This window comes from Nothoprocta perdicaria, unplaced genomic scaffold, assembly GCF_003342845.1.
Source record: "Nothoprocta perdicaria isolate Ctin4 unplaced genomic scaffold, notPer1 scaffold_15, whole genome shotgun sequence".
Lineage (NCBI taxonomy): Eukaryota > Metazoa > Chordata > Aves > Tinamiformes > Tinamidae > Nothoprocta > Nothoprocta perdicaria.
This window is the reverse complement of record NW_020454649.1, coordinates 4,793,684-4,806,842: the sequence shown is the minus strand read 5'-3', so window position 1 is coordinate 4,806,842 and position 13,159 is coordinate 4,793,684. Positions and strand designations below refer to the sequence as shown.

The 13,159-nt window shown below is 42.2% G+C and overlaps 1 protein-coding gene across 4 annotated transcripts in view; it reads left to right on the top strand.

Annotated features, from left to right (window-relative positions):
• LMO1 (LIM domain only 1) overlaps positions 1–13,159 on the top strand; it is a 55,955-nt gene that overhangs the window by 23,585 nt on the left and 19,211 nt on the right. The window contains exon 1 of one of the 4 annotated variants that reach the window (XM_026034710.1): positions 4,948–4,990. The exons of 2 other annotated variants lie outside the window; for them this stretch is intronic. Coding sequence is in view for 1 of the 2 variants with exons in the window: in XM_026034709.1 (XP_025890494.1) it covers positions 6,327–6,351 (25 nt within the window). In the remaining variant the exon portion in view is untranslated. Of the gene's footprint in view, positions 1–4,947; positions 4,991–6,299; positions 6,352–13,159 lie in introns of those variants that run through there. One more of the 4 variants, XM_026034709.1, reaches the window with a different exon arrangement.

Below are 13,159 nucleotides of genomic sequence, written 5' to 3'. Positions count from 1 at the left end.
CCCAATGCTAGTAGGTTTTGTGGGTATCTTCTAAATTTAGATGCTTTTATTTTGACATTGGGTTATTTATTTACAGGTCTAACGGAAGACCACCAGGATGGAATATCTGGATCGTGTTGATTTATGTAATTGGGTAGAAGGTTAGGCATTTTATTTAGAAACTGAATTCCTAGAAACTGTATAATATAAATTGATAGGGAAGGTTCATTTTCTAAGGGATAATCTTAATTTAAGGAAAACAATCAATCAAAACCAACGTGTATATTTCTGGTAAAGGCAACATTCTGCAACTCTTTCCAGCAGAGACAGCTGAGTCAGTTTGAGTGAAATTGGTCTGGAAATGTTTAGTATGTGCCTATTGGAAAAGGTGCCTGAAAAAGGAAAGATGGATTCACACATGGATGCATGCATATGGAGTTGAGGAGAGGCAGCCACAAGAACGCGGGAGTGCTGGGAGAGAAATGGAGGTGGGATTAGGTAGAGCCCAGGAACAAAGCTGGCTGGAGGAGGTAGCTCCTCAGGACGACTTGCGACGTCAGCTGCGGACTGCGGTGCTGGACGGTGCCTGGGGCTGCAGCCCGTTCCCCTGCACAGGGCGCCCAGGCAGCGCGCTCGCCTCCCGCCGCCCCTCTCAAGGTGAGGATCTGTGCCCAGGCCGGCCCCAGGCTCCTGGAGCAGGGCAGAGGGGGCCTGAGCCGCTCCTGACAGCGTTTCGGACACCGAGGGCGTTGGAAGAATTTAACGGCTGGTCTGTGCGTGCACATCTGTGGGAGAGCTGTGGTCCTAGGAATTGGGCACTGGAATACCTTTGGGTCTTAAATATCTGCACTTTTAGTTTTATTGTTTAATATGGTCCTTAGCTGTTCATGTTCAAGTCAGTGTTCTCCTTTCTTTCAGCCTGGAGATGGTTCAAAAGTGACAAGCACTTGTGTATCCATCCCTGCCATATGCATGCCGTGCCACTAGCAACCTGTGGGTGTGAAGGAATTACTGCTCCTTTGCTTGCACCAATGTCACTGATGTGGCTTTCCACTTTTAGATTTTCTTCAAAAGTTTATTTTCACTCAAAAGATCAAGATGTTCCTTCTCTGTCTCCTTTTATAGAACGTTAACTCATGTGTTGGTTTAAAATCCAGTGATGTTATACACATGGTTTAAAATCCAGTAGGATTACACAGATTTTGCTTGCAAAATAAGATTTTTTTGAGACTTCTAGCTATATATTTTTCTAGAAACGTACTCTACAGTGTTCTGCCACATTAGGTTTCCCTAATAATCCATGGGAGGATGTGATCAAGATCTATTACTGGCTCTTGATGTAGTAGGCTGTGAACATCACTGAGTTCTGTGAAAGAGCTGCTAGTGGCAATTCACTTTGCTGTTTGCAGACGTTTAAATCTGTATTTTGAATAACTTGCTCTACTGTCGAGGTTTCAGAGCTGTAGGAAATCAAAGGATGTCTTGTGTCTTCTAGAAAATGTGAGAGTTTTTGTATTCTTTAGATCCTTTATGACCATAGTGTAATAGGAGGCCTTCAGCCTTTTCGTGTTCTGGTGGATCTGAAACTTAGAAATGTAAACGTGTCTATCAGAATGCCATTAATTGAGAATAATAAATGTCCCTTTATAGGCAAAATCTTTATATAGAGAGACAGGCTCCTGCTGTGGTTCCTTGAGGCATTTTCCCTTCAAAGCACAAAAATATCTGCCCTAAAAGCAGCATTTGATATCCTCTTGCCATTCTTGTGCCTAGCCCAGACTTATTTTTCTTCTGTCAACACAAGGGGCCGTAGTCAAACACAGACCTTCTCTGCAGCAGCGTCCATGACTTGGTGGGGCTGAAGATCAGCCCATGGCAGCTTTACAGGAGGTTCCTGAGCTCGAGGCTGCCTTGTGCTTTGATTGATGCAGAGAGAGGGAGGGAGCTGTAGAGCAGCTCAGATGAACCAAGTGGAAACTAAGTTGGTGCCTGTTCCGCCCCATGGAGCCGATGGGGATGACTCCTCCCTTGCACCCAGCTGCTGGGTACTTAGTGTCTTTGTATTTGGGGAGCTTGCCAGAAGGATTAAAACTTGCTCAATGATGCAAACTGTGCACTACCTGCATATGTAGCCTCAGGATACAGTTTTGTAGGTTTTTAAGCAGAACGCTGTTTTAGTTTCAGATTTTTAAATCACTTCGGCATGTAATGACCTGGTATGATTTAATAGCTCCTACTTAAGCTCTATTTTGTCGTCTTTCTTGTTAAAAAGTCCATATATTTGGATGAGAAATTGTCCAGCCTGGGCCTTCTACTTCTGAGGCAGTTTAAATGGTGGCCTCCTGAAACAGGATGAAAGAGGCTTTGTGTTTGGTGACAGGAGGTTCTCCTGAGTATCTGAACGTGATTCTGGACTGTGGAAGAACTAGTAAAAATTGTCACCTCAGGCTTTATGGGAGGAATCTAGAGATAAAGCCTGTTGTGGTATGTAAAAAAGTGTAAAAAATTCAAAGATGGTACAGGAGGGCTCTGAAAGAGGTGGAAGGGCAGAATTGCCCCAGTTTGAAGCTGGACAGAGATTGCCTGGAGTGGGCAGACGTGGGCTACTAATTTAGCTTAGTCCTCTGGGGAACATAAGGTGCAAGTGCCTGTTTGGAATTGGATGGTTGCCTAGTCTTGCATCTGAATTGCATCTCAAGGGTGACCCATTCTCTGGCATTTAGGACACAAAACATTAAATTCTAACTTTTCAAATCCTGTTGTGTGCTGATAATATGATGTCAACTGTGGCATGCAGGTTTACCATTTCCTTTGCTTTGTAACTGAAATGGGAGCTTAAGGGTATATTAATATGATAATACATTAGTCTAATATATTATTATTATATGTGGTAATGTATTGTCTTTTTCCTGCAAAAATTGTCATCCCTTCCCTCCCTCTCTCCTGGCCATGCGCACAACTGGGCAGCCTAGGGAGAGGATATTGCCTGTGGAGGTTTGCAAATTGTACTGCGAGTGTATTTTGATGCTAGAAACTGAAGAAATGAGAAACTAGATATGTCTGGGGAGTAACTACTGATCTAAGTGTCAGGTTTGATACTAGCAGACTCTGTGGAACCAGTAGCTGAAATCTCAGGAGGGCTGGCAGAGCCCTTGACCTTCTTAGCAGCTGATGAACCGTTGTTGTTTTTGAGGGTTGATTCGGAAAGAGGAATGGATGAATCTTAAAGGTGTGCATTGTGCAAGGAAACAGGCTGTCTCAGGGCACTAGTGCGTAGCAAGGGCTTCCCCGGCCATTGAATGGTGCTCGGTGTGTGTTTCCTTTTGCTTCGCTTCCCGCTGGAAACGGCGATGTTTGGTTCCTGCAGCCACGTGTGGCTGGCAGTGCAGAAGCAGCTAGGCAAAAGCAGCATAGCGTCAGCATTTGAGACTTCTTTAAAATACACAGATTAAGATTGCTGAAGCTCTAAAATTAGTTTGTGGTGGAAAAGAATTCAAGGATTTTTGAGGTCCCTGATTTGTAACTTTTATACCATGATGTAAAAGTGACAACTTTTCACTTGCCAGAGATGATGAATTTTGAAGCCAGCTGTGGCCCTCTGAATGCAGGGAGGGCCGTGGAGCCCGGTGCAGAGCCGCTGCTCCAGGTCAGGAGCTGACACACGGGAGAGGCAGAAGGAGTCTGCTGTGCCTGGCTGGGGAAGAGAGGGCAGAGGGCACTTCTATTTCCATGTTCCTGGGACAATAAGCCCTGCCCCAAGTAGCTATGGATAGGGTAGGAAGCGGGTAGGTGAGAGGGGGAAAGGAAGGGTTCGATGACAGTCTTGTTAGGAAGCCGTGCGGAGAAGCTGGTTCTCAATTTACCGGCTGGTGCTGGCTTTCAGCATGGTTGTGCTGTTTCTCAGGTGTTGCCTGAGGGGCTTGTTGGAGATTTGGGCTAGATCTCAGCTGTTAGGTGTAGACTGAAGTGAAAATAAGGCTAAACCTACATGAAAAGTGGCCAGTCTCTGGAGAAGTCATCCTGCTATTTAATTCCCTGAAAGGAGGGTGGCAATTGCACTCAGTAGTTGGCTGTGAAATTGCTAGTACAGATAACCAGAAGTGGGATGGCTTCTGACTTGAAATTTGAGGTGACTGAAATGCAGATGTCTATTCTTTTTCCCCCAATTCCTCTTTGTAAGCAATTCAGTTAAGGACTCAGGCAGGATCTTGAGTCTTGCAAATATTCATTTGCTTGTGTCCATGGGGTACTGGATCCCGAGCAGATGTTGTTTTTTTCTTATCAAATTCTTGGTTCACCGTGAATTGGGAATAAATACAATAGTGGTATGTAAAGATGAAGATTTCTGTATGCTCATTACAGCTTCAAGTTCAGTTGGCACTCAGAGGGGAGAAAAAAAAAGAAAAAGGCACTTGAAGGAACAAATTACTTATCACAGGCTTTGCTGTAGCAGATCATGGCTTGCTTTAAAGTGACATTTTTGTTCCTGTGCTTAGATAATTTAGACACTCCTCTCAAAAGAGATACCACATAGAGTGCAGCAGAGTTGAGGTGAATTGGAAAAAAAAGGCTTACGTTTTGCATGTAGAAGCAGTGAATGTGGTCTGTAGATAAACGACACAGGTTTAGAGCAATCATTGTTGCTACAGCCTGATTATTTTTCTCAGGGACAGGCTGCCTTTGAAGAACTACTATTCTCTGTCTCCACCACTTTATATAACATTGTGCCGACTTCTGCTCCTGCATTTGCTGTTTGCTGCTCTTTCTCACCCAGAAGTAGGATGCTGCAATTGAGTAACTTTGGGGTGTTCGGCAGTGGCAACAGGCTGCTGCAACAGCTTTCCACAAGAGCAGCCTGTGGTGTTGGAAAACACTGATATGCTTGAGGCAGATGGGAGTGTCTGCTCCAGAGCTCTGGAAGGAGGATTGCAGAGCTGGGGGTAGCGTGAGGCTGTGCAGAGCCTCCCTGGGTTGCTGAGCAAGGCGTGCGGCTCGGCTGCCTCGCTGAAAGGTGCGTGGGGAAGCGACTCAGGCCGTTCCCTGGCCCGGTGTAGTGGGGGGCACATCAGGGTTGGAGGTGGAACCGGAGCTTTCTTTCCTTGTCCCAGGTCTGTGGCCAAGTAGGAGCATAGTTCTTCTTGGCTGCTACAGGCACGTCATGAAAAGGAGAGGCAGAGAATGAAGAAATGTAAAATAATTTGCAAGTAATAAGGGGGAATTTGTGGCATCTCTGCCCTTGATGGCTTTTATCCTCATAAAGCTGGTTTCTAGATAGAGTCAGTGAACTATTTCTTGAAATATCAAAATATTTGTAGCGATTTTCTTTCTTTTTTTCTTTTGCGCATGAATAAATTGCCTACTGCTGGATGTGTTTCTTTGCTCAATAAAGAGCAAATTTCCTTTAGATTCATTTTCTTGAATTCTTGGGAAAATTGTGTAGCAGCAAAATACTAGGCATTAATCTGAATAACCAGTGTGAGGTGGAAACTCTCCCCCTGCTCTGATTAGCCTGGAAGGCTGAAAGCCCAAGATCCATCCGCCTCTCGCTAACTGCCCAGCTTCTGGTGGCAGATTGACACAAATTCCCCCTGTCCCTGGGGACCCATAATAGAGCACTCCCTGAAGTGCTCCAAATCCTGAAGGGAAATGAGGATTGCTCGCTCGCTCTTTTTTTTTTTTTTTTTTTTTTTTTTTTAATTGCCACCTTCATCCTTCTTTGCTCTTTTAAGTGGCTTTGGACAGTTGCAAAATTCCGATTTTAAATTTGCCTAATCTCTCAAGATTTGTAGGTAAGGAAAACTATTGTAACTGAAAATGGCTCCAATTTTTCTTATCCTTTCTTCCATTCTAATAGACATGTTTAGTCTACGTTTAAAAGCTTTCTGGAGAGCCTTTACAAATGACTAATTTAAACTTGTCAGGTTTTAATTATCATCTCTCTATACACAAGTTAAGATGCTTAACACTAGTGAAAAGTCCTGAATACAGTGCAAGCCTGTGTCAAGTTGCAGAGCACTCTTAGCCGTCTTAATTGCTTTCAGTTTGAACTCTAACCTTAACTCTGCCATCTGTCTTACACATTCCCTTCTCAGCAGAGCCACTTTCTTTCCCTAAAGTGCTGAGGATCTATCTCAATTCTACAGGTTTTGAGCCTGGCAAAATGTGGCCCTTAGGCTGTATCTGAATGCTTAACTCACTCTCGTTCAGCTACAGCGAAACACGCTTCCCTTGAGTGCGGTTCAAGTGCCCTGGATGCGCGGGAATATGCCCTGATGGCCCTGGTGAAACAGCACTGTTTATGTGGAGCATTGGGAACCAGTCTGGATGAGCAACAGCACTGGCCCCAAATGTCACGGCAACTCCTTGTTTCAGGTAAATTCGCTGCCAAGGAGCATCTGTAAGGCTTTGTGTGTGTATGTGTGTGTGTCTGCAGTTTTATGGATGCTGTATTAGATATTTTATTTCCTTATAGGACTGATGTCTGCCTAATTTTCCAGCTATGACCCAGCTTGGTGGCAAAGGGTAGTTGCATCTTTTCTTTAGATAAAAGTGAGTTTCATTCAAGCTTAAAAAAATAGCCCTGAAAATACCCAGTAAGTGCAGATTTCTTCTGGAGAGTGCATTTAAAAGTTTGAATCCAAAATTGATTTGGAAGTACTTTAATCTAAAATAACCTGATGTTAGCATTGTTGTCTGCAGCTCCTGCTGGCCCTCGAGTTCCGGTTCAGCGCGTTGGCACACAGTTCCCTGATGCTGTGAAATTGAGACTCATCTGGAGATACAGGCTTTTCTAAAAAGGATTGCAGGGCACTTAGGACTCCTCATTTCATTAGCACAGGGAAGGAGTTCTTTTCACTAGTCAGAAGAGGTGGGCTAAAAAAAGGAAGCAAATCAAGCAGGAGAGACTCTCCTGTCAAAGTACAGAGCAGAAGAGGCTGCTCAGTGTTGTTTTGGGGATGTAAGTTTAGAATTCTGGGAGCTGAAGATTAGTGTTTTAGAATTTCTTTCTAGTTTATCTGAAGTTTGAAGCAAAGGGTAAGTAGATGCGTACTGCATTGGGACTGCAGGATTCTCCATGCTTTAGGGCACCTTTTATTTTGAACACTTGGCCAGGCCATAAGATCTGTTTTATTGTTCTTCAAGTGAAACCATCAGCATTTTCACGTGTGTTGGTGAGAATTAAATGGAGCATAAATAACTGGAAAGAAGAGAGCTGACTTCCACTTTAAGAGGATCAGTTGCCGCACAAAGCAGTGGTAATGATCCGGAGGAGCTGGATGCATTGAGGAAGAGAGTGGAGTGTGAGCTCCATCCAAAGTGCAGGCAGCAGGTCATAAATTCTTGTAGTGGAGGTGGTCTGAAATCCAAGGAGTAGGATTAGAGAGCTACCATAGGTTAATGAAAATGTCTCCCTTAGGATCAGCTCGAATTCAACTCAATGGTCAGCTGTAAGAAGAGGAATGTCTCCTGCAATTCCAACTTGTCATCCATATCCTGAATGCTGTGTTGCCCCTGAATGGTTAATAGTGTAGAATATGCTGTGTTACAGTGTATTTCAGTCTTAGGTGGTTTAATGCAAACCAAATGTCATACTGACTTGCCCCAAACACTTACTGTTCACTTTGTTCTGGAACAGTTGGCAAATTACAGTAGAGTTTTCAAAGCCTTTCTGGGGCTTTTTGCAAAAAGACATAAGAGAAAAAAATGTCTTGCAATTTTATTCTCTTACTTGGGTTGTTTTTCTTGTCCAGAGCAATAGTGCTCAGATCCTGCCTCTATACATCACCTCAGAGGAACTCATTATTGAAGGAGTATACAACAGCTAATGCCAAGAGACCACTCTTAATTCTTATCAGCATAATTTCTTGTAAAGGGCGGCAGCATTGATGGCCAGTTGTGGATTGCAAGCCTGGCTTAATCTGTTTTGAATACACAAAAATTGTTTGTTTATTGTTTGAATAAACAAAAATAGTTTGAGATGCATAGCTACCAGCCAGCTTCAGGTGGAGCAAAGGCTTAATGAGGAGTGTTGTCCTAAGAGGCTGGGTACCTTTCCCTGTGCATGAAGAGGGAGACGGTCGGGAGCGCAACTTTTTCCCTCCTAAACTTAGGAGCAAAATGTGCTAAAGCACAATGTACTTGTGGAAACAAGCTGTGGCTGTAAGCAGAAGAAGGGAATAAGGAATATTTAGCTCCAGCTTCTTTCCCTCTTCCATCTTTGTTGCATTTGAGGAACAATTGTGGTTAATGCTATTTGCAAGGTACAGCAAGTTCTCCCTTACAGAATTCACCTTGTTTTTTTAATAGTCTTGAGAAAGTGACCTGCTTTTGCCAGGGTAAGAGTAAGGAGGGTGTTGCCCCGCTTGGGTCAGTGGTGGGGTGTGAGGCATCGCTGCAGATTTTTATCGACAGGACTTGTTGAACTACCCATAGTCTTTATTAAATTCTTTGCAGGAGCGGAATACTCATGCTTCTTCTGTGCTGTGACTGTTGGTATTACAGACAAAAGCCCTGAACTTCTGTCTAGTTGGTCTCAGAAAAGAACTGGACCCAAGCAAAGGGCTCTCTCCTATGCCCTTGCTGGCTCCTCTTGACTTGGATTACTGGCGGGGATAATCAAGTGCAGTTGCACTGGATCTCTTCTGAGACTTGGTTTTGATCAGCTAAAGTTGCAAACTACATGGTTGGGTTATGTGCCTATGGCTTGAGTTTTTTCACTGGAGACTGTAGAGGTGTCTTCACCAAAGCAGCTCTACAGACTCCATGCTGCATTGTACGATTATGACTTTGCTACCTTGCCCATCTTTCAGAAGGTCACATTAAAGTCATTCAAAACTTAAGCACTTGCGGGAGTTTAGAGCTTTGTTTGTATCAAAGATGATACAAATTTCACTTTTTGAATTGATATTTATTAGTTGCTTGCTCAGTGACAACCAGAGCAAAACTGAGGCTCAGAGTAGTCTCTCATACAAATTGACCCTGTGCCCACCTCTGTCCCTCTCAGATGACAGGAAAATTCACTGCTTGGAAATACAGTGGGGAGAAGGTTGTCTACTCTCTTAACCTTGTTTTTTTTCTCTCCTACCTTCATGAGAGAACATTCCAGTCGGCTTTATTTTTTTAAGTCAGCAAACTGATTATATATTGTAAAAGATCAGTGTTTTCATGGGTGAGTAGTAATTACTGAGTAATGGCTTAGAACATTTCCTGAAGGAACATAAAGCTGTTTTTAAAAGTCAAGAGTACATTAAAAGGATTACCATGTAGATTTGATTTTTAGATAACACTAAAATGGATCCCAAATGGACTTCTGAAAAGGGATGCTATCTCTTTAATGGAAAGTGCATGGGCTGACAGCTCAGCATGCAAATGGTCCTGCAAAGAAGTGTATGGTGTTTTTTTTCTTTCAACTAAGAGAGAAGGAAATAGCTCCTCTTCCTGCCCTGCCCCTTTCAACTTTTAATAGCAGATGAGTTGATCTGGTTTTGCTAGGAAAGGGAGAAAAGTCGAGGTTTTCAGGATAACTGCATCTTTCTGAGTCATTAGGGAGGTGTATTTCATGACTCCTCGAAGGTCAGCAGCAATTGTATCTGTTCCATGGATTGCATTAAGTGGAGGGACTTTTTCTGCCTTCTTTGTAGGTGAATGCTTACTCATCTCTTGAAAACGAAATCTGCAAATAGATCTTTGATCCTTAGACATTTCTAGAGGTAAAGGGCAGTTGTACTAATCTTGTGCAAGGCACAGCATCAGTGTTTGGCTTTGTAGAAGGTTGGGGTGGGATGGGAGAGGGATTGATGCTTTCCTGCGAGAATACCTTGCAGTCATTACAGCATTTGCTATTTTAGAGTTACCAGCACAACTTTCTCACGATTGATAGTGTAAAATGCTCTTTTGGCCTGAGTAGGATATCTTCTAGAAACATTTAAAAGAGTGTATTCATATTTCATTAAATACGGGGCTTCCAAATTCTTTAGTGGTGTTGCGCAAATTATGGTAGGCTCCAAAAGTCTTGAGAAATTTCTATAAGCCTGTGAAAGCTTTAGCTTGGACAGTCATCATTGCCTACATTAAGGCCTGTGACAGATTGCTTCATCAGTGTACATAGAGCAGAACATCAAATGGCCATTTGGCAGTGGGCACTGAGATTCTATTAAGGTTGCCAAAAGCTTAGCTTGACATTGTATATGTCTGCTAAAAGGCTATAGAAAAGATGATGATGATCGTGCAATGATATAGTTCTTTTCTCCTTAAAATATTCACATATACAGTGCGCCAGATCTGCCAAGGTGATGTTAATGTTTCGCTGTTAAATGCGAGCTCTGCTACACCGCACATCTTTGCATAGCTCTTGAAACCTCACTATTAATATGTTAAGCAACACATTTTAGCCAGGAAACTAGAACTGTAGAGTATTACACGTGCACGTGGAAATAATGCACTTAGAGTTTAAATTCTCAAGCCCTTGGGGGCTTTTAACTTTTTTTTTTTTTTTTTCCTATTTCATTTTCTTTCTGTGTTGGTAGGGTTTGGGCAAAAGGACAAACCATCCCTGGATTTAACATTGAATCTTGGGTTAAATCTAAATCAATTGAGAAGTGAGGGATGAATCATTAACTTTGGAATCATTTGATCTAAAGACTCTTTTTCCATTTGCTTTGGAAGCCAAACCACTTGAATAGCCAAACTTTGGAGCTTAGTATTATTTTAATGGCAACCTGTAAGTCTACGGACTGTTGAGAAATACGGGAAAATTCTAGACTAATAATCCCTAGTAATCATTTTCTCCTCTGTGGTGTTCTTACATTTCTGTAAATATGGTTTGAGAGCAGTCTTTTCATTGCCAGACCTTGTATATATTCTTGGCTTTTTTCTATCAGTGAAAGTGAACGAGGGAACTGGCCACCTGAAGTCATGACTTTTGCCAAATTGTAGGATGTTAAATTGTGACTAATGAAGAAAATCTGATCAGAGTGTTCTCAGACTAGGTTGCAAGTACAAGAAATCTACATGTTTTTAGCTGTTGCCAGGGCGCAAAACAGTAAAAATGGATTTTACAGAAACATGGCATGTGCTAAGAATAAGCTTTGGACATGTGCCAATTATAAAAAATTAAAGCTCAAACAAGCATGTTTTATGAGCACAGGGAAAATGTTGCTTACGGGAATGATTTATAGCAACTGTTTTGCAGTAGCAATTATTATGCTTTGCATTCAGTCCTGCTGCATGTGTGCCTTTATCACTGCAGGTTGTCCTTTGGTAGGTGCTGTTTGATCATAGAGGAAGAGTTCTAAGTTTCCAAACTTTAGGGGAAAAGGAAGACAGAGAGTCCAGCCCCAAACCTTGTCTCCTGAATCAGGACTCCACTTGGTATGGATCATTGGAATGCCTGTTATGGACACATCTGTTTTTTCTGAACAAAAGACATAAAATTAAGGTCTCTGCATATGAGATGCGAGGGGCTCAAGAAGTTTTGAATTCCTTTAAGGCAGCTGCAGGAAACCAGACTCTACAGTAAGTTTCACTGAAGCTTATTCAGAACCTCTAAGGCCAAAAAAAAAAAAATCCTGTTGTCTTTGGAAGAACTGTAGTGTAGTGAGAATGGAAGCTCTGATCAAAATGTTGTTTCTCCTATTAACTGTCCTTTCCAACTACGTTTCAGCTATGCTAGGGGAATTCATTTGGTAATGATTGAGAAGAAAGAAAACCACAAATGAATTGCTAAAGCCACTGTAAAAATCACCTGCTGCATATTGCAGCATGAAACTGGAAATGAAGAAAGATTGTGGTTTCTCATTGAATAATTTTGATGAATGGTCTAAAGCTTGTTCGTAAGCATTGCGTTGCGGGTACTTACTGGTCTGAATGTAATGTTTTAATTGGAGATACAGATGACATGATGAGTTCTACCTTGCTGGCTGGCTGACCGTAAATCTTAAAACTAAATTCTTCGTGAGGATGTCCAAGACTGCACACTTCCAATTCAATGAAAGTGCACAGTGTAACTTACTTCTCAGGGCATAATATTCATAGGGAGTAACACAATACTGGGAACACAAAGTGAGGCTTTTTTCAAAGGGAATGAAAATTCACTGCATCTTTTTGGCAGTGACTGTCTGCATTTACTTAAATGGGTGATGCAGGGCTCTAATGCTTTTAAATGATACCAGATCCTCTGAAAAAAAAAAGACAAAAGACTGCTTGCTTATTTATGGTGATGAGACAGGAGTTAATGAGATTACTCCTGTTCTTCAGTTACTTTTTTTTCTCTTTTGCAGCCAAATGCTAGAGTGTGTTTGGGTTTTGAGGGGTTTTGTTTTGTTCTGTTAGTATGCAAAAGAAGGTCAGTTCATTTAAAGACTGTTGATACTAGGAAAAAAAAAAAAAAAAAAAAAAAAAAAAAAAACATTTTTTTTCCCGCAAGTGGAATGCTGGAACCTGGGCTGTGGTGTCTAGCTGCCAAAAGCTCCAAAATTGCTTTTAGCACGGGAATGCTGAATTCCTAGATTCCTACAGTAATCGCTTATATAAATCACAGTAAATCTTAAGGAGAAAAAAAAAAAAAGAAAAGAAAAAAGGGAAAAAAAAGTGTAACATGAACCCGTGAACCTGCAAGAATTGTGGCCTTTGGAGGATGGCTTGTTCGGAAATGTGCTGACTGAGTCCAAGCGCCACTGTTGAAGCAAGAGTTTGTGGTAGAGAATAAAACCCTAATTCCAGTGCTACTTTGTGCAGGATGCTGCGTAAATGGATGGGAAGCGTTATTCATGTCAAGGACCTTTCTGGGTGGGGGTATTTTTTTTCCCATAATTTTCACCTTTGTTGTTGAGCAGGCTTTCATGCCTAGAGCTGCTAATCTGAGAAAAGTTTTTTGTTTTGTCTTGTTTTTTAACAAAAATGCAGAGGGAAAGAGCTAAAGCCATCTGCCTGAAAGCATTGTGTAAAACATACACGGGGTGTTGGGGAAATAAGCCAATTATGTGTGCTTCACAGGAGGTGGGGGACTGACCTTTGTGTATAATTAGTTCTTTTATTTAAAGCAAAGATTTTGAATAGAATAACTAATTAGCTGTCATAAATGGCAAATTGAAGATTTTGGCCGGATTCCTTGGGGACCGTGGGAGGACGTCCCTCCTCCCCGCGCGCTCCCGCGCTCCTCATTAGGCTTCCCTTTGGTTCC